This window comes from Apostichopus japonicus, chromosome 21, assembly GCF_037975245.1.
Source record: "Apostichopus japonicus isolate 1M-3 chromosome 21, ASM3797524v1, whole genome shotgun sequence".
In the NCBI taxonomy this organism is placed as follows: Eukaryota; Metazoa; Echinodermata; class Holothuroidea; order Aspidochirotida; family Stichopodidae; genus Apostichopus; species Apostichopus japonicus.
The window spans coordinates 9442007-9463788 of record NC_092581.1 but is presented as its reverse complement, the minus strand read 5'-3'; the positions used below and the strand labels follow the sequence as shown (position 1 = coordinate 9463788).

General features: G+C 37.6%; 2 protein-coding genes across 4 annotated transcripts; one reads left to right on the top strand and one right to left on the bottom strand.

The window, feature by feature from the left end:
- Positions 1-87: 87 nt before the first annotated feature.
- LOC139963107 (uncharacterized) lies at positions 88-5692 on the bottom strand. Its single transcript, XM_071963626.1, has 9 exons — positions 5103-5692; positions 4491-4581; positions 3593-3878; positions 2340-2874; positions 2015-2201; positions 1476-1733; positions 1143-1314; positions 565-713; positions 88-424 (listed from the first exon to the last, which is right to left on the bottom strand). The coding sequence occupies exons 1-9, from the start codon at positions 5274-5276 to the stop codon at positions 264-266; spliced, it is 2013 nt and encodes a 670-aa protein (XP_071819727.1). The 5' UTR covers positions 5277-5692; the 3' UTR covers positions 88-263.
- A 295-nt stretch (positions 5693-5987) lies between these two features.
- Positions 5988-19837, top strand: LOC139962533 (uncharacterized). 3 transcript variants are annotated; one of them, XM_071962609.1, is made up of 6 exons: positions 5988-6136; positions 12660-12914; positions 15727-15786; positions 17799-17882; positions 18095-18220; positions 19150-19837. In XM_071962609.1, exons 2-6 carry the CDS (start codon positions 12687-12689, stop codon positions 19258-19260), a joined length of 609 nt encoding a protein of 202 aa, XP_071818710.1. In that variant the 5' UTR covers positions 5988-6136; positions 12660-12686; the 3' UTR covers positions 19261-19837. The 3 variants fall into 3 exon arrangements, with proteins under 3 accessions (XP_071818710.1, XP_071818709.1, XP_071818711.1); XM_071962608.1 differs by having other exon boundaries at positions 12657-12914; XM_071962610.1 differs by lacking the exon at positions 17799-17882 and having other exon boundaries at positions 12657-12914.
- The last annotated feature ends 1945 nt before the right edge of the window (positions 19838-21782 follow it).

The following is a 21782-nucleotide window of genomic DNA, read 5'->3' as shown; positions in this document are numbered from 1 at the left end:
TTGAGCATTTAAAAAAAATTTGTGAAAGTGATCACTATTTAACCTTTCATATAACCCACCCCCCCCCTTCTTTGTACCATTGGTCAATCATAGTGCTCACCAACTTTCATGATCATACAATACAATAAGTTTTTCTTATTTTTGAAAATATATATAATGTTCAAGTGAATCTGTTCAAGTATGGTGGTATAGTAACATAAAAATAAAATTGATGGCAGATGGACGGACGGATAGATGGCTAGATCAGTAGAGCTGTATACTAGTTATATCTGCTCTTGTGTTGCTGGACAGCCTCCTCTTTGTCTGGATGGACATAAGAGCTTGCCAGTGGTGGTGGGGGCAGAAGCTTCCTCAAGGTCTTCTATAGTGCTTCTTCCAGCCTTACACAACTGAAGTAGAGTTGATGTCAGTTTCTCTACATAACCTGCAACCCCAATAAAAAAAAGAATATTTATTCAAGGGGAAAAAGTAACACTGTGACTTAATGGAAAAATTTGCCTTTACATAACTTATGAAAGTTGCATTTCACTGCAAGAGGCTGTAGTTGCAAGAAAAAATATTTACCATAAGTTGCATCGGTAAGGACCTTGGAAACGGTGGCTTGGCCTTTCTTAAACTTTGGGAACCTCATGGCAAACCTTTCTTTTCCCTCATTTGTGGTGGCTTGTGATCTGCTTGAATTTTCATTAAAATGGAGAGCAGCAAGCTGTAGTCTGAAATCAAAATTAAAGACTAACATTTGAAGCATAAGAATTGAGTATGATTAAATGGCAGGTGTCTAAACACCCCTGCTCATTGTTTTGCTGAAGTATTTCTCTGGGTATAAATATTATTACTTGTGGAGAATACACTGATAATTGTCAACCCCTTATGTTCACTTTCAAACATTTCTGCTGGTTTCACAGTAAATATAAGACTGGGAGTAGCATTGCTTTTACCAGAGATCATGTTTATAATGTGGACTTAGGAAAGTGTTAGGTATGAACCATTTTGAAAATTAAAAATTGATGATGTTACTAATAAATACATCCATCTGTTTCCAAATATTTTAAAATTCTTTTTGGGTATGCAGCTGGTAAGTGCAATGTCTACATGAGTTAAACCTTGATGCCTAGAATTGATAAAAGTGGTACAATGTTTACCTGCTGATCATTCCATGGTAGCTGTAGTGGGTATTCTTCGGGGCAAAGTGTATAACTACACTGTGAAAGCTTTCAACGTTTGAAGTTTGATATGCAGATGACAACTGCATAACGTCTTTCTGCAAACACTTAGCAGTTATAACCTGTACCATTTTCTCACAAACTTCGGTGCCTGTTCAAAAAAAAGGGATAGATTTTTAGTGTTGTCATGGACACCATTTTGCATTTATTGTATATGTATAACCTTCCAATTTCTCAACGTAACATTATCAAGAAGAGAGATGGACATCCACCCATGTTATAATAGTTACACCTATACCTAGAACCACTTACTAGGTTGTAGCCACTTCTTCTTTCTTCCTGGTACATTTAATTCGCCATGGACACATCTTGGGAAAAGATCACTATCATGCTGGTGCACATCTTGGATGTGATTGGCAACAGACAGCCACTTGGCCAACATCACATCACCATCACCGTCAGGTGTAGATGCTGCAACCCAGTAGAGGTGGTTGCTGACACTCTTTGCCCAGGCACCAGCTGCTGCACAGGTTTTCTTTTTCCCCAGCTCGTCAATTTTCTTACAAGTACCTGCAAAATATAAAGCAGAGTGTAATAAATTGTCCATTGTAGAAAAATCACTTTGAGACCAAATTTTACGTAATGAAACAAAACATAGCATTGGTAGTAATCTCATCATTGATGATTACCACAATTTGTTTTATAAGTGATGGTGTAGCAATAGGAACTTACAAAAATTCATTGTGTATGTTGGTCACTAAACCAAGACAGAGAGTTGTTGCTGTATTAGCTTAATTGAATTTTGGCAACACCCGTAATATACCCATTTAAAAAGTGGAATAAATAGACACCTTTTGCTATGTGCCAAACATCATAGCGATGGTCAATCTCACTTTGGTCTTCCCTCATATATTTTGAAATGGAACGGTGCCTGTCTGTCACAAGAGAGTTGACCTGGAGATTTTGCCCTGCAAAGAACTGCAACCCCCGCTTTATGCCTTCCAGTTCCATAGCATTACTGCTGGAAACTTCATTGCTCTGTAAAAGGCAAAAAATTGCAAGGAATATGAAAGATTTGTTTCTGATTGCCTCATTTCATCAAATGTGAGCAAAAGACATAGTTGTTTAAGGTACATTTGTAGAATCAATCTAAGTTTATATCTTAAATATCAGTACCTGTACTAATTCTTGGTGAAGAACCATGTTCCAGTCAAGGTCTGCGAAAGTGTAGGACCCATATTTTGCAGAGTGACCTGGGCTGTCACTCCTTCCATCTCCACCAAGGTTCACTGCCATACCGATCTCCTTCAGCCCCTCAATCATCTCCTCCTGCGACTCACGCCAAACTCTGCTGATTGTTGGATGCAGCCAGTTCCTCTGATGCCTGTGAAATGTCCGTTTTGTAATGGCAGGACAACACATATTTGTAAAGACCCGCAGGGTCTTTGAAGGATTTGATCCTGCAAACAGAATCCCTGCACTCATCATCAGGTTGCCATGGGGAATGTTTCCTACTAACGTCTGGCTGTCCCAGAAGGTGATGTTGGCACACTCTTTACACCTCTGCCTGACCCTTATCATGGACCCTATAATGTTCCACACCACTGCCTCCACAGTTCCACTGCATGCAGAACATAACTTGAAGAGAAGCAGGAGACAACTCTCCATCACCAAAAATACACGTTCTTTGGTCTCCTCAACATTTGGTTTTCTGCAGATAAAAAAGTTTTGAAAAGTTTTTTTCAGACTTTCTGGCAAACCATGCACTCATCAGTACATTGGAAGTGTATGCAAAGAACAGTGTCAGGGCTATCTATGTTTGGGATTTAGCATGTCCAAAAATTTCAGCTCCCACTCACTGAATTTGCAAAGACCACATTCAAATCACTTATAAACAATTTTATTTGGTCATTCAGACAGAATTTATATTTTTGAGGATTTTTTAGAACAGCCTTTTTTCATCATGAAGGTGTGAAAAATGTCAATCAACAAAACAGGCAAAGTCCTTCAGAAAAAAAAAACAGACCCTAATGCTGTTCATCTATGATTTGCCAAAGAAATGTAATTGGAGGGGAATAAATCTAGTAACAGGAAAACCATTTTGCACTTTGAGAATTGCACACACCACTGTTTCATGAAAACTTTTGATATTACTTTCTTACATTAGAGCAGGCAGGTTTTGTGTGCTTGACCAAACGCATGTAAGGCTGAATTCTAAAAACCAGCAAGATCTATTGATAATTATTACCTAACAAAACAACCCATTCATCTGCTCACACTTTTTTTTTGGTCTTTGTCTTCAATTTTCATTTTTTCACACTTTGAGAGAGAATGATTGACTACATTGTATTTAAAATAGTGAATTGAGTTTTAACATATATGTCATAAACTGACATGCAAATGTGAGAAAGAAAGATAATAGTTCTTACACTGGAGATGATCCAGGTCCATGATCACCACTGGGATCAGATGAATGAGAAGAAGGCTCATAAACTGGGCTTGATGGCTGGTTTGGCTCACTGGATTCTTCACTAAGTTCTGATGGTGGCTTTGTAGGGCTAACTGATAATGGAGTGGTTGGCTTGGGGTTAGCTGGCTTAGGAGTAGCTGGCTTTGGAAACTCCTCAGATGTGTGTCTGAACTCTAGTGGTGGCAGTGGGACAAGAGCACACTGAACGTATCCCTCAACATACTCTGAACGGTCTGTCTGGGTATCTGTTCAAAAAATTGAAGGTTGAGATTTATGTACATTGCAAAATGTTTCTAACCTAACTAGACAATAATTTGCACTTGCAGGGTTTGACAAACACATGGCTGCATTGGTTTTTCTTCTGTTTAACAGTTTTAGCAATGTAGTTTAGAAATCCTCAATGTCAATGTCTAATTAATGACATGAATACAACCTTGGGTCTATTTCAAATGTCTTAACTGTCAAGCAACATGAAGTCATGTACACACCATATATGAAGTCAATCTCACATTTATTCGCTAAAACCTGCAAATCATTACTATACAGCATATTCACAACAAAACCAATAGGGCCCACCATTGTGCCAAGTAGTATTTCAACCAACCCACAGTTCTATAGATTCTGTGTGAATGAACCAAATTCAGGCATAATTTTCTCGGGCCCCACCCCTCATATTTAATCAGCAAAATGAAATCTGGCACTGAAAATCTTCAATTCAAACCAACCCACTGTTCTTGACATTTACTTACATCAACACACATGTTATCTTGAGTATTAGTACTTGAGCAAAGGAACCAAAAACTATACAGACAACAATCTTATCTACCAGTAGGGCATGGGCAGAGGTGATATATTACCTTTAGACAAAAATGCAGTCTCCACGGCCAACTCATCTCTGACCTCAACGTTGACAGTATCCCTTGGTGCAACAACAATACTACTTTCACCCTAGAGATGCAAATGATAGATAAATCACTGATGAAACATTGCACATGACTCCATTCAGTTCTTACATATTCTGTATTTTGTGTCTATGAACACTTACATATTATGCACACAATAAAACAATATATATATATATATATATATATATATATATTGTATGAAATGCTATATATTCAGTGAAAATATCTGACAAAAGTGTTTTCACTAAGTAGCAAACAATACATGACTTATGAAAGTTGCATTGTGTCTGTATGCAGATTAACTCTCTCCTCTACTACACTCAACTATTCTATTATCAAGGTGACATGTTAATTTGACCCATAGATCAAAACCATTCATGACAGAATTTGCTTCCAATTCTTGCCACAACAACTAAGATGCAAGATTTATCATTAATTGGAGATTTTTCAAATTCAAAACACCTAATGGAAGCAACATTTACAATACTTTGTAACTGTTATTTATGTAAGTATAACTGCAACAGAAATTTATATTGTTAAAAGAATAATTTAAAAAAAACTCACCTCTGATGATGCAATATCCATCATCAATGGTGTTGATTCCAGATGATTGGCTTTCTTTCTTTTTATTAATTCGCGCACTGTTGGGAATGGTTGTGCTCGAACAGACGATGGTTTTTCTGATATACTGCTACCTTCTGCAGCTTCAAGGGTCTTCATGGTAAAGAAAGAGAACATTATTTATTAAAATCCAATGAAGCAAGACACAACGTACCAACATCTTAGTGATTTTCCACACATAGAAAAACACACTCAACTCTTTCCCTACTCAATAACCCTCTTGAACTAAAATTCCCATTGCCTCATGCGAGCAACATTGTTCTGTTAAATGAAGAAAAAAAAAGAAAGAAAAGAAATCTATATATGGCAATTGACACGTACAGATCATGTCTCTTTGAGTCAGGCTATTGCCAATATTTTGCCTTTAATAGCATATAAGCAACTTGCAAGTAGATACAAAAATTATTTCAACAAGCAAACTGAACACAAAAATCACTTTGAAAAATATTTGTGCCTCTGTTGTCATTTTATTCTGTTTTCTGACTGAAATCAACCCCTTTATGTGTTTGACTTCTGGTATAGAAATGAGCCCAAAAAACTTATGCTGGCCTTAAACTGACAGCCTATGAATTCAATTGAAATATACGCTCAGGTTTGAAGGAATGCTTGCCTGGCATAGGTCGGTATCTATATAGACATATGTATGAGACCCAGTAATTTATCACGAACATAATCCAATGTGCATTGTAGATTATGCCTACTTTATCGTACGGTTGTGTATGTATAGTCTGGTAGAAGGCTACAGCCTCTTTCATTGGAAGCAGCCAACCAAATTATTCTTTCTTACGCGACCTTTCATATAGGTTATATTTAGACGGGTTTATTCACATCTTTTATTCACTGCTTGAAACTTCAAACGGATTAGTAGCAGTGAATGCCTGGGTAACGTTATATCATGCGTTTAAGGTCAAACTCATTGGACGTTAATGCAATTGCCACTAGTCGTATGGGGAGCCGATATCCTGCGGACAGTTGTGGTACGTAGTGTTTTAATCGTAAATTATATGTTGTTCATTTAATTTAATGTAAAGGAAAAGGAAACAAAATATTAAATATTGTTCACTTCGAAAAGTATTTTCACACTCAGAAATCCAAATATATACAGATAGACAAACATCATGAAATACAAAATGATATAGTCAAGGCCAACGCCGGAGGTAACTCACGACGTCACACTGTGAACTTAGAAATACAACAGCAGTTTAAACTGTTACAAAACTCACAATCTTAACGAAACCACATACCGCTGACAATGAATGCGAATTCCTGATTTTCACACATTGACATGTGTGCAGAAGAGCACTGGTCTAAGGTTTCACAACTGCACATGCCTATATAGTGTTAACGTTAATGTAAACCTTTAGAAATGTATTACATATCTGCCATACCATATATATGCAACACAATTATTTCTTTAGATGTGACTTGGCTTGCCTCTAAAAGTGGTACATTTGTTTAATTTCAAAGCAACAGTATAGTTATACGCATTCCCACCAGTAGAATCCCTGTGGCTGAGTAGTTCTGTCTAACTTGGAGATATGTGACCCCGGTTTGATTCATACCTTTGCCTGATGAGGCCCACGGCGTAACCGGTCGTGAAGTGGAACTTTTATAGTGTGTTGATCTAAATAATTTAGTATATATCTTTCATATAACATGGAAGACATTAATTTGTAAGATTTAGTCTCTACACACCAAATATCGTGTTTGGATGTACTGGTAAAGTTGGATACGAATGCGTTAACCACGTCGGTCTATTATAAGCTTGCTGATATTCATATGTATTTACATTAAAAGAGATATTAACCTGACATTTTCTGAGCAGAAAATTCCGTTTAGCAGTACACTCTTCCGACAGAAGCAACACGAATGCTTGAAAACATTTCCAACAATCCTAAAAATCGAATGAATTGTCACCCATGGCATTTGCCATTTTTTTCAATACCTACAGTTTCTGCTTGTTTCATGACGTGGGCGGGCCACGTATCGCAATTCAATACATTTAAACCTTCTGAGCATAACATTTCCTACCCGCCCGCCGTTCACGATAACTAAGGCAACATCTAGTCAAATTTTTCTTCTGAAACGCTTTCCGGAATCGAGAATGTTGAAAAAAGAGAACATGGATGCATTTGGACTTGACTGCTAGCAATTCGAGCCTGAATACAAAGTGCACGAACTGCGACAACGGGATTAGAGCCTTTTAAACAGACTCTGTACTCGCTGGTACAGCAAACACTAGTAACAGTTCTGCAACGGAAGGGCAAGTCTGGTCATTTTTTGCCTATTGTACGTTATCATGTTTCTGGAAACCTTTTCCCGACAGGAGTAACATAATATCGTTTTCCCTTCTCTGCACCATCCTTCCCAACTAAATGCTTACCGACATTTTGTACCAACTTCCGAACAATCTCCGAGAGCAAGTGAACAATTCATACGCAGAGAGGTGAATTGTTTAACTTACGATGTAGCTCGCTTGCGTCATTTTGTAAGCGTCCTCGATAAATATTGGCTGCCAACACGGTAGTTGTGAAAGTATAATTAGAAAATTCCTGGTAATTCGGGGGAAGGTAGTTTTGACTAGTTATTTTACAGAGGATGAGGGAATATTAGTCTCTACTACGAGGACACTTCAAAACACCAGGGTTTATTTCTCCTTTAAGAATTCTTAGTTTACAGCCAATGTCTTAGACTGAAGCGGATTTGCTCCAACCCTCGTCATTATGAACATCAGGTATATATCTTAACTGGACATTTCTTGAACGTCGTTTTGCCGACTAATTGAAACACACGCATTCCTAGATCGGGAAGAGGGCGCTCTCATTGACAGCTATAGAAAGCCTAAAATACACATTCTCACCAGTAGAATTACTGTGGCTTAGTGTAACGGACTTAGTTCTGTGACTCGAACGGTCCGGGATCCGGTCCTTTCTTTGCATGATAAGCCCCAAAAAGAACGAAACCGGCCATGAAGTGGAATTCTTCTGGTGTGTTGATTTTTAACCAACATTGGGAAATAAACAAAAAAGAAGAAAGAGAATGACTCAACATAGATTGGCGATCAAAACAAACAATATTAACCAACCTGTTGCAATTCATCTCTATCTCCCAAATTATTCGATTGAGATATTGTTGCCATAGGCCAAAACGATTCTTGGACAGATAAGTCTAGAAAATTTTTAAAAAAAAACTTTCTGGGAACAAAATTTTAAAACTACGGCACCATTCGTAAACGACCTGCCGTCCAAGACAAGTCAAAGCAATTCCTTATATTCTCTATGTTTTTTATCAATTGTTACATCATTTAAAGTAGAACTATAGTGATAGAAAAAAATCTCTCCATTTCATATATAATGTAGTTTATATGTTACCAAGCAACATATTTTTTATTTTCCAAATAGCACACCGGAAAGTTATATAAAAGGGAATTAAAATATCGTTTTTTCGTCTCCGTAATTGATACGAATTTAGAAATTTGCAAACACTGCAACGACCTTGAACAGCCCTCAAGTCAGTGAATGACGTCACTGTGATAAAGTTAAAAAGTTGAAGGTTTACAGTCTTGTATGAGGCTAAAGCCTCCTCACACGACTTTACAACTTAACCCCTGGTCATTGGTAACTTGTCACACCCACACACCAAAGTGTGCACAATTCAATCAATCTCTCCTGGGGCACCACAGTGCACCACAACCACGTGTCCCCGGGGGACTTCCCATAGGGTGCAGCCACAAACCGGCGCACGCAACTATATTTACAAGTTACCTCACAGGTCCCCATTTATACACCTGGGTGAAGAGAGGCAATGGAGATAAGGCGCCTTGCCCAAGGATACAACGTAATGATCTGGCCAGGGCTCGAACCTGTAATCCTTAGATCACAAGTCCATTGCCTTAACCACTTGACCACAACGCCCTCTGATGATCTTTTCTGTTGTGCACTTTTCAGTACGGAGCTATTTTAGTTTAATTTTCCGGCGTAATGTTCAAGACATAAATAGATAATGAATATCATGGTGTTTCTTGAGTACTTCACCGCGTGTTTACAAGTTTTTTTTACGAAATTTGCGACGATTTCGCAACGATTTCGCAATATCTGAAGAGGTAACTCGCAAGCTGACCCAAACTTAGTAACGTAAATCACAAGATCACGTTGTTGGCGGGTTTTATTCAGAGTGCTGTATGAATGTGCTCACTTACCTGTCAAACTGGCACAAAAATAATAGTGATGATAGTCTCAAACGTAGATTAGTATAACATCCGAAAGAAAAAACATGTAAAACAACGTTCCTTGTTCCGTACGTTATTAAATCCAACAGAAAGGTTCCATTGAGCTCGAAATACAACTGCATTTGCACTCGAGTGGTTAGTCTAGCTCTAACAATTTTCTCACTACATGCAATGCCTATTGCGTTTATTCACATGCATGCCTCGTGGTTTGGGCTTCAGGAGGAATCATATTCTAGCTCAACTTCACGTAGGTCCGCAAACGGTACTTTCACACTGTGCAAACATTAGTGACTGTGCGCTACCGTAAGTAGTACTTACACGATATTTGTTTCGCTCGAGCATACATACGCTTGGAAAATTTAAAAAAAACTTACTGTAGAGTCCACATTCGTTCTGTTGCATCCCCCTACAACGCAATTTCTTGGCATTTTGCCAGTGGTTTAGGTTGTCGAGTCCAATATACAGTAGGTTGCAACTAAACTCAGTGCACACAGCTGAAGAACTCATCATAATGACGTCACAGGTCACTGTAGATCACTTGATCTTCATATCGCTTTTCGCGAAAAGCCCAATTTTTGTTTAAAAAATCGACGAGGTTAGGAATGTTTTTTCAGCCTTTCCCAACATCGGATTGACTTGAATTATCACATGTGTAAAACGGAAACCAACTAGAATACTCTTGAATAAAATCGTATTTTTTCGTCAATGCTGAAAATCACTATCGTTCATCTCTAAGTGGAGGAGTGTCAGCCATTTTCCAGACATAGGTTAAGTGCTAGACCCGATAAGTGCTTCCCTGTGTCCGGTTCTTGAGGATTTTTATATTATATATTCATATATATATATATATATATATATATATATATATATATATATATATATATATATATATATATATATATATATAGGAATAACGGGAAACTGTTAAATAAACAACTATGCTGCATTTAGAATTAGGCTGGATCTCGAGTGAGATACAATAATTGAATTAGGTAAGTGATTGGAAGTAAAACAGCCAATGTTTGGTTTTTGCAGATCTTTCGAGCAAAACTAGCTCTTCTTCAGTGCATGATCACCGAAAGTGACAAGGAGTAGCAGGAATTGAAACTAATTTATAGACAAGAGTGTCGGCATGGTTGTGAAGTCAAACCGACTTACTGATTTCTGCTGAATTGAGCAGAAGTTTTAGGAATTCGGATTATTTTAATTCGCGTCGGATTATTTTAATCCGATTCCGTCATAATTGCAAAGGAATTGTTTTGGTTTATCTGGGACGGCAAATCGTTTCTGATGTTTAAACCGAATGGTGCCGTGGTCTTTAGGTTTAGTTCCCAAAAATTTCTTTTCCTTTCCTAGATTTATCTGTCCAAGAATCGTCTTGGTCAATGGTAATAACACGCAAATCCTCAATTGAATGTTTTTGCAGATTAAAATTTAGCCTTTTTGATGGCGTTTCAATAGTACCCCTAAAATACTGTCTGTTTAGGAGAGGTGTTGCGACAGTTCTTTAGTGCGGGAATCAAAATCGACTTCAGAGGAGCAACTGCGTCAAACGCTTGACTGTACGGAATATTTCTGGTACAGTGACGTGGATGGCAGCCGCTTGGTTAGAGGTAGTTGTGCTTATTCGTGGGTTTATTGAACAAGTCTGTTTTTTTGAGTGAATCATTTTGTAGGGTCAGAGTGGTTCCAGGAAGTGAACGCCATGTCCAGAAAAATCAGCAGTGAATTTGATAGTGTGATGAAACGAGTTTATATCATCAATGAAGAGTTTTAGATTTGCCTCGCCATGGGTCCATATCATGATGATATCGTCAATGAAACGTAACCACGTGTGTGGTTTTAAGTTTTGTCGAGATAGAAATTCTTTCTAGAGGTTTCCCATAAAGATGTTGGCAAAAGACGGTACCATATTAGTACCCATTGCGGTGTCATGAACTTGGAGGTAGCTTTTGTTGCCAAATACCAGACTATTGCTGGTCAAGATCAGTTGCATCAATTCGGCCAATTCTTTTTTTCGTGGGGGTTTTGCCGGGTTTCGGTTTGAATGCTTTTGTGCAGGCCGAAATGCCATCTTCGTTGGGGATATTTGTGTATAACGAAGACATATCCAAGGTATCTAACAGGGTAGATAGGGGATGATTTTTTATTTCCCCAATATTCCGGATGAAGTCCGTAGTGTCCTGCACATAGGACGGTAGGGCCGAAACAAGATGTTGGATGAGAAGATCCATGAATTTGGATTTTTTTCAGTCGTTGTACCATTACCCGATATTATGGGCCTCCCGGGATTGCTTTCGTTGTGAATGTTAGGCAGAAAATAAAAGCGACAGGTTTTGGGTCGTTTCTAAAAAGGTTTTGGCTTAACTTAGGGTCAATGAAACCGTTAGAGACTATCTTTTGGATGACTCTTTTCACGTTTTGTGTGATTGCTTGAGTAGGATTAGAATCCAGTAGTTTGTAGTGTTGAGGGTTGCCGAGTAGTCTGTTGGCTTCCTCTCTGTAGAATTGTTTGCCCATAGCGACAATTGCAGAACCCTTGTCGGCTAGCTTGATGACAATGTCATCGCGCTTCCGGAGTTCATGGATAGCCTGTCTTTCAGTTTTATTGAGATTGTCGCGGAAGTTTGGGGCAGAGGTCTGTGGTTTTTTACATCCTCTTCAATTGCCAAAATAAATGATTCAAAAGGCGTACAATGAGCCTTGGGCGGATTCCACGAGCTTTTGGGCTTAAAATTGGAATGCAAGTCGTTGGTTTGTTGTGTGGTGTTATTGCCATTTTCGTCGGCAAAAAAAAATGACGGAGACGTAAGCGTCGATAGAACATATTTAGGTCAAGAGAAAGTTTCTGAGCATTAACTTGCCGTGGTTTAGGGCAAAAATTTAGACCTTTGGAGAGTCGGTTTCTCCTATCGAGAGTTGGCACTTAATGATATATATATATATATATATATATATATATATATATATATATATATATATAATATATATATAAATACTAAGTATATTTACATACATACATAGATAGAGAGATAGATAGATATAGATATATGATATAATATACATATATAATCACAGGTCATATATACATATATAATCACAAAAGTGAAACGATAAACACAACTTTAAAGTCTTTGGTAGTTGAGTTTAGCTCTAAAGCAGTCATTTTCTATTTTTGTGAACTAACAAAGTAAAGAACAAATCGAAGCTATTGTCGACACACTCGATACCTGAGCCGTATTATTTTTACACTGTTAAACTTTCCATAGAAGAAAAGCGGTTGCAACGAATAAGGGGAAATGGACGAAGCAGTTAATCAACAAATTGCGCCTGAGAATCAGCAGCCTATAACCAATGTACAACAGCCAAACCTCCAAAATGATGATAACAAGTACATGCAATTGCCTCGGATATCCATGGGCATTGTCATCTTTTTGTGTGGTAGCATTCTAGTCATCTATCCGCTTACTACACCAGACCTTTGTCACATTTACAACGTTGGATGTTGGGGGATCGTAAATGGTTTAGTAAGTACGGTTCATAGCAGAGTGATACATGTAAATGGTTATGTAAATATATATATTTGTATATATATAATATAACGAAAATCCACGTTTACTCCAAAGAAAATATTATTAGAGAAAACCAGAGAAATAAGATATGACTCATAAATGACAAATAAGGAGTAAGTTTTAGAAAATATATTGGAATTTTCGGTCCCCCCTGGGATCTTCGTCAGCAATACTTGGCAGTCGAATGAAAAGTACAAAATGTAACACAATATAATGTGACATATAATTTTAGTATATATATATTTTTTTAGTATATCAGGCGCGTATCCAGGATTTTCAAACCCGGGGGGCGCGAATTACTATCTAAGCGGAGCGCCACCATCGGTTGGCGCGCAGCGTACAAGAAAATTTCTTGTTTTGAAACCCCCCAGATCACCGGAAACGGCACTTCTCGGGCTTGAAATGACCAACCAGATGTACACTTTTTGCCTGAGAACCAAGTATTTCCTAATAGTTTTTTTCCATCCATAACCTTTTTGAAGATTGTCAACCCGGCACACATCATGTTCGACCTGATCGCATCTCCTGTGGGTCTTTGCTTTTGTAGGTGATTCTACGTCGCGGCCCACAATACCCGTCAGCCCCACTTTTCAAGGTTTTAAGCCCCATATTTGTTCAGAATTTGAAAATTCACATTTCTCGTGAATGAACTCACTTCAAAACATACCCATAATGTTGTACAAAATTTCATCTATGGACAACCAATATAGAAAAACTTCCTTCAACCCCTAACAGACCGGTCAAAATTGCACGAGTAGAGGGAAGTATGATGCAGAATGTTGGTCAGAAATTTTCTAAAATTCAGACACAGTTAATTTATTGGTGTAGAAATATTAAAACCTGTTATAACGGCTATTATAAAACTTGGTTGAAGGAAATGAAAAAATAGCAGATATTTCCGAAACCGAACACTATACACATAGGCGTAGGAGGCGCGGCGGCAGTGGCGGAGCTAGGGGTATTGGTCAGGAGGAGCGAGAATGGTCTGTAGGGGCGCTTTCAACACTATCTAAGCGGAGCGCCACCACTGGTTGGCGCGTAGCGTAGAGAAAATTTTTGAGTAAAGATACTCCCTAGATCGCCGGAAATGACCCTTTCCGGGCCTGGCTAATTTGCAGATAAACGAAGAATAAATAGGTGTCATCTCCAAATTACACCAACAAAATGTGACAAATGTCAATAAGTAGATGTGAGCGCAATAAAAAAGTCAATAATCTAGAATAAGTAAAAAGTGGTAAAGAGCTGAAAAACGCGCCAGCAGTCCATTTGAGTCCGTCGGGGGGGGGGGGGGCATGCGCCCCCCTGACCGTATGGACGCTCCGCCACTGCGCGGCGGGGGTGCAGCCCCTAATTCGCCATTACTAATGTAAAAGAGAGTTTTGACATAATTGGACCTCCATGCTTTTTATACATCTACATGAGACATGTCGTTGTTTACATTAGCATCCCGCGGTATACTGCGCAATTTGAACGGACCGTACGGTACATGATGGCATGCGATGTATTAACCGATGCTTGCTTATATGATATTGACATGAAGACGTTGAACGCGCGCTTTGCGCGCGGAAATTTTGGGTTATTTTTTTAGGCAAGTCGGACAGTTTTGAGGCTTTTTATCCGGGAACGCAATTTTCATGCTCACTGATATGATGTGATATCTGCTGTTTGCGTCACAAATTCGAACAGGCGCGTAGCTAGGAATTTGCCAAGGGAGGGGCGAAGCCTGTAGGCAAATTATCTCAGCGTAGCGCCACCACAGGTTGGCGCGAAGCGTACAAGAAAAGTTTGGCCGAAAATGCCTCCCAGATCGCTGGAAATGGCACTACACAGGACCATTTGTTAGCGCGAAGCGTACAAGCAAATTTTGGCCGAAAATGTCTCCCAGATCGCTGGAAATGACACTTCCCAGGCCTTGTAAGTTGCATCTAAGCACTTTCTATTTTGAAATTACTTAGCGATATCATTTAAAACAATGCTGAATGGGGGGGGGGGCGGGCGGTCGCCCCCATCTCAAAAATCGTCATGTTCCCCAACGACACGATCGAGTTCGAGACCAGCCACAGTTGGTTTCATAGCACAATTCTACACACGCGTTATGATAGACCATATATAGTATATATATAGATCATTAGTGAGAGAGGAAAATGGAAACGTCAAAAATGGAGTTGTCGGTGTAAGGGGTAGGGTGAGTCAAACTTTTACGAAATCATTGATCCGTCACTGGCTACCCTTCAGCGCTGTAATGATGTCACTGTTCCTCTTTCTCTTCCCGGTGTCTTCGCGTTTTTCTTTTACTCCCTCTTTTTCTCCTTTTTCTCTCTTTCTTCTTTTTCTTTTCTCTTCCTTCCTCTCCTCCTCTTCTTTTTTCCCCTCTTTTTTCCTTTTTTCTTCTTTTTTTTCTCTCCTCTTTTTCTTACCCGGGGGGCGCGCGCCCCCAACGCCCCCCCCTGGATACGCACCTGTATATATATATATATATATTTTTAGTATATATATATACATATATATATATATGTGATGTATATGTTTTATCGGACATCATACCACACTTGCATGTCTCGACGTCTGCATCGAACAATCGTCGATTAATTTTCGTTGGTGATATGTTTGCCTTCATCCAGAAATCAATCATATAGGTGAGTAACGTTGATATCGGTGGTAAAAACTGTCATTAACAATGCACTGGCTACGTTTGACTATCAAGCAAGGTTGCAAATGCAAGAAACAATACATTCATTTTATTTACAACTTTTTCTCTACCATATAGATTGCCATTATTACTGGATGTGTCGGCGTTCTTAGCGGCAAGACAAATAACAAATGTGTGGTAAGAGAGATATCTTTGAAGAGGACACAGATCGCACGTTTGAATTATGGGTTCAAATGAGAATCATACAACTCATGTTCACAGTAAGCTCATATGGTCTCCTGATATAAATGTGTGTTTGGGGCATACACAGTGAGGGTCTGCAGATACCACAAAGAACGCACTTAAGATAAGGTTCTCGGGTAGAAAAGTACTTTCGTCATGGATTCAACCTATTGACAGTGGGGTATGGAATGGGGTGAGTGCTGGCCATTGGTTGAGAAAAATGGTTTAGTTAGGTGGGGTGTGTAGGGGGAGAGTTTTACATTAATTCGGGAAGAATAATATCACCCATCCTGGTGTGCACTATAGTAGTTCCTTATCTGTAGAGCTAGTCCGAACATGCCTCATAAAGGAGCCGTTTTTGACGTCTTAACTTTTCATTTCTTCTTCTGTGGAGGTCCCCCACACCACTTACTCTCTCTTACTCTCTCAGGGCCGTAGATATGTGTGGGGATGATACCACCCCCCCCCCAAAAAAAATCAAATGTCCTACAAAAGCACTCTAAAAGCTTGAACTACACAAATGTAGTTAAAAAGATGAAACGATTTTCTGTCTAAGCAACTCCCTAACCAGAAATGTCTCACAGGGTAACAAATCACTCTCCAGGACTGACGTCAGCCAATATTTGTGCCCCGTCTCTGCAAACTCTGGTTAAGGAACTAGTCCTTACAAAAAAGTTCAAGCTATTACATCAGGTTAGCCTACTACCTAAAATCAGGAACTGAGATTTACCCAGTCTCACCAACCACCCCGACCTCCTCCTCAATACACAAACACATATTTGAATCATTTGTACGCCACTACGGCGTTTGTTTTGGTGCGAAATAGGTATTCTCGACAGGGTAAGTTGATGTTCACCGTGCCGTATGTCATTAAATTGATGACTTTTAGACTGCATTGTAGTCTTCATTTGTCTTAGTTAAATGAATACTTTGAGTGCCAGTAGTGATTTTCTACAATGATTCTGGTTTCGAGATATTTAAATATAAAATATGCTGAATCTCTGGAAGGCTTTAAGGCTAAATTGTTGATGACGTCGCCGTCATCAGCTGTTTAAAGAGATATTCAGGCAGCTGAAGCTGATTACTTTAAAATGGGAGGGACTAAAATAACCATAACACCATAGCATTTGTGACAAAGACATAAATATTTTACATTTTTACATTTTAAAATTGCCTCAGGCAAGAGACAAGATATTGGATGGTTGTGAATGTTTCTCTGTTCCGGATTAGAGTTACATTGTTGAAATATCAAACGCTGTCAAAAATAGACGGAACTATGTAGAAAATAGTCATACTATACTACAACAGAGATTACACTAATGCGTTAACAATACAAAGAATACAGTTTGCAGAAATACGAATGCAGCTACCAATTGCTTCCTAGAAAATTTACTCTACATATTGCCCTTTGCAATAAATATCTGTTACTAATCGAGATTCTTACATAGCTAAAAAAACACATATTATCTCCACCCAAATAAAGAAAACATATTTACCAATCGTTGCATCTTCCGGTCTCCAGTGCGAAACTTATAATCTGTAAGTTATATGTTACTCTATACTTCAATACGCATGACTACGTCTGACCCGTCGCATTACAGTATAACCTTTCGACAGTAGTCAATAAATACTAACTTTCCGTTACAATACTGTTAATCCAATTCCTCGTGTAAATAGTGTTTTAGCCAATCAAATAGTTGTAGTTCCAGCAAACCCATCAAGAGACGGCGGTGGAGTTTTCGACTAAAAGTGGTACAGTGCTCCTCACGGGAACATCCTTTTATAGAGGCATTTCTCAAAGTTAACATTGCATATATATACAACACGGGCTGACAGCATTGTACGTGGTAGTTTGTAACCATCTACAATATATCATATCATATTTTGTCTTAATTTTCCCTTTCAAGTGCACTCTGTCAACTTTGCACTGCAACGTTTTGAAAAAAATCATTATTTCTTTCTTACAGAATATAGGTTTCCGAATCCTTGCCTTGGTTGCGTCACATATGAGTGGAATCTTTATTATTCTTCAAGCGTCATTTGCACGTCTGGTAAGAAAAGTGAGAGAGCATGAAAAGTGTTCCTACAAATTGCGAAATTTGTATCATAATGTGATGATTTTTGGTTTGTACAATACTGCGATAATCATAAGTACTTTGATGGCATGATAGATTCTTTCGGTTTTAAATTAACTAACTAATTAATTAACTTGATTGTTCTTGTCTACATAAACATACTAGCTTTCCATTTGTTTCTTATTTAGGTTCAAGATGCCGGTTCATACCTACTCGTTGGAATACTGGCGTGTGAATTTACTGCCTGCATAATCGGGTCACTTCTAACGTGCAGAGATATCACTAAATGTTGTGTGAAGCAATTCGATCGAGTGGTAAGTGAACGACTCAATCTATCTCTCTCAGGATCAGACACTGACACTTATATTCACTCGAGAAGGAAGACGCTGGTTGTTTATTGTACGAGTGGTTCAGGAAAAAGTTGAGCATTGTCAGAATACTTTAGTATATTTCAATCTAGTGATGTGTGCGAATTAGTACTGATGTTCAGAAAATTTGGCATTGACACCAGCATATCATCTAGCAACCCTTGACTAGGCTGCACCAAGTAGTGACGAGAAAAGAGAATTGTTCAACCGACGATATTGCACCATTACTATTCAATGACAAATGTTATCATGCCTTCAACATTATGACTTGACTTAACTTAACTTGCGATAATTAAATTACTTGCGACTTGATAGGATAACAAAGATGACTGGTGACTTGACAAGCAATGACTTGGTTATAAAACAGCATTTTACATTCTCAAGGTGTGATTATAAGAAATGGAGAAGTGAGATCAATTCCTGCCCTACCCTCTGTGGAGTCCAGTGCAAGAAGGGTGAGTGCCAAACTATATATATATATATATATATATATATATATATATATATATATATATATATATATATATATATATATATATATATATATATATATATATATATATATATATATATATATATATATATATATATATATATATATATATATATATATATATATATATATATATATATATATATATATATATATATATATATATATATATATATATATATATATATATATAGGTATATATATATATATATATATATATGTATATGTATATATATATATATATATATATATATATATATATATATATAAACCGAAGGAGCAGAGGGCAATTAAGAAACGTATTAATTAGATACCATTGAGCATGTCTTGATCGTAATGTACATTTCTTAACGATTTTCTTCTCATTTTTATTGCTGTTTAGGTTGTATACCGTCCTGATGTGGCGCCACCTGCAAATGAAGAGGATGTAAATCCGGCCAATCGACCACCCACCAAAGCAATACCTATGCCTGACCATTTCTTCACTGCTTAACCATTTGTTGAAATTTCTTACTTACTTACTTACTTCTTACTTTAATAAATTTACATTTTCTATTCAGACATTTATCAAATATGTACATAAAATAGAGCAAAGTAGTATGTTTTAGCCTACTTCATTTACTTTCATTTCATTTTTAATTTTTATTTTGAGATTGAAAACTGATATTGTTGAAATTTTAGTTTGAATCTACCTATTGTTGCGAGCGTAGCAAATGCAGCCATGTAAGCGAATTTTTAGTTACAAAAACATCGTAATATCTTGTACTATTACTAAATATACGTTCATTCGAAAGAAGAAGGTCACATGAGAATGATGTAATGTAGTATCTTTTTACTCCCTGCTATATCAACACATACTGATAGATTCCATAAAGACTATGCTTGATACAACATCCGCTTCATTCAAATCGACGAAAATGAAGTAATATTGTCAAAATATCCAATTACTGGTTCATAGAACATGTAGAAAAGATAAAACAATCTTGTTTGCTGTTAACAATGAGGCGTTAGATGTCATCATTATATTAAGTGTTACTGTGTACACATTAAATGTATGTGCACTATTATTACCATATTTTCATACAAAAATGGAGATTAGCAGTGTCGTTGACTCGAATTAATGACTTGAACTCGATTTTTTTTTTAATTTGACTTAATTTGACTTGGTAAATGACCTGTGCCTTGACTTGATTATTAATGACTTGTGACTTGACAAGACATGAACTGTGACTTGTAATGACTTACATATAAAATCACTTGTGACTTGATTTGGATTTGCTTGCCTTCTAGTCATTATTAAAGTATTTTTAAAAGAAATTGAAAAAAAAATAATACGCGCGATTGAAACAAATACTCAGTATAATTTGTTCTGACACTAACATTCCACTTGCAAAGGAAGACGCATGTCATTTATTCTACTGTTGTTTCAGGAAAAATTTGAGCAATTTCAGTATCTTTTAGGAAATATCAATCCGGTGTTATTCGCAACTTTAGTACTGATGTTCAGAAAAGTTGACATGGACACCAGCAGCCCTTGACTGCACCAAGTAGTGATCAGAAGAGCGAATCGTTCAACCGACCATATTGCAACATAACTATTCAATGAAAAATGTTATCATGCCTCCAACTTTGGGACATGAAGTACACATCGTGTTTAAGCTTTACGCTGAAATGCGTTGTAAGGAATAGGTTGCATATTTTTGCTTATTTAAGTCCATGCATCATGGTGTTATTGTTATAAATGTTAGTGTAAATTTACGTTAGGTGTACAAAGGTTGCATAATATTAGTAGTTGTATAGTCATTCAAGGTTTTTTGAATATTGCATCGTGATTTTTCATGTTTTCACCGTTATATACTCAGTGGCGTGTCCAAGTGGGGAAGCCATGTCATCCGATTCACCTCTGACCGACTTGACGTGACTTGACAAACAATGACTTGGTTAAAACACTGACTTTCTCAAAATCAGATGATAGAAAATAGTAGTATAAACAATACCTGTCCTACCCTTTCGAGTGCAACAGGGTGAATGCCAAATTGACCCGCTCCACGTGTGAAGCTTTCTAAATTCCATTGTGGCCGTGTGAGATCATAATAAGATTAGACACTTAAGTATGCTCTAATGGGCGTGGCTCAAGCTGAGAGATGGGGAACTTCCGCACGCAATTTATGTTGCATGAACGACTTCGAACCGCGTGAGCGCATATGCTTTTTTTTTCTTCTCTTTTTATCACAAGCTTTCTGAGTTAAAAGAATCTACATAACCAGTAACAACCATCAGTGGAATAGGAGCCATCACAAAGTGAACAGAGGTGGGGGGAGGTGGGAGGGGGAGTGGGCGTTGAATACACAAAATACTCAAATAATAAACTTGAACTATGTCATCTCACAATTTCCACAAAATGCCCGAAATTATCGGAATTTCGACTTGTATCAAAATTTCGACATCTTATCCCCAAAATGCCCCACCGTCCAATGAGTTAAATTGACGATGTCCTCAAGTTTCATATTTACTAAATAATTCCACTTATTTCTGTTTTACTGTTTTATTTTTCGTAAAAATTGATATCTTTTCATTGGAATGTTGGCACAATGTGAACCATGTGTCTATGGTTCGAGAACAGAAAGCGAATATATGACGGGTAATATATACATACATAAAAAATCCTTTGATGTTGTATTGCCTTGCACTGTGTTTCCGAATACAAAGATTCAGCTGAAAGATTAAGCACATCCGTGGAGTGAATCCCTTGTCGAAAAAGTGCATTATAATTAAAAATGTTCTTTTTTTTATTCCTTTATCAAGTTAGTTAATTCTATTTCAGACTGGTTCACGTGAAGTGTATAAATATCATGAAGTATGTCGGATGCAATGTTCACTGTACATGACTTAAAACATTTCCAGTGAATGACTGCAGTGGGCTGTTAATAGTTTTGTCACCTGGAAGAAACCAGTTGTTAGAGAAGAAAAGATGATTGGCAGTTAAATGTGATCCTTTGGCTAAAAATGTTGGAA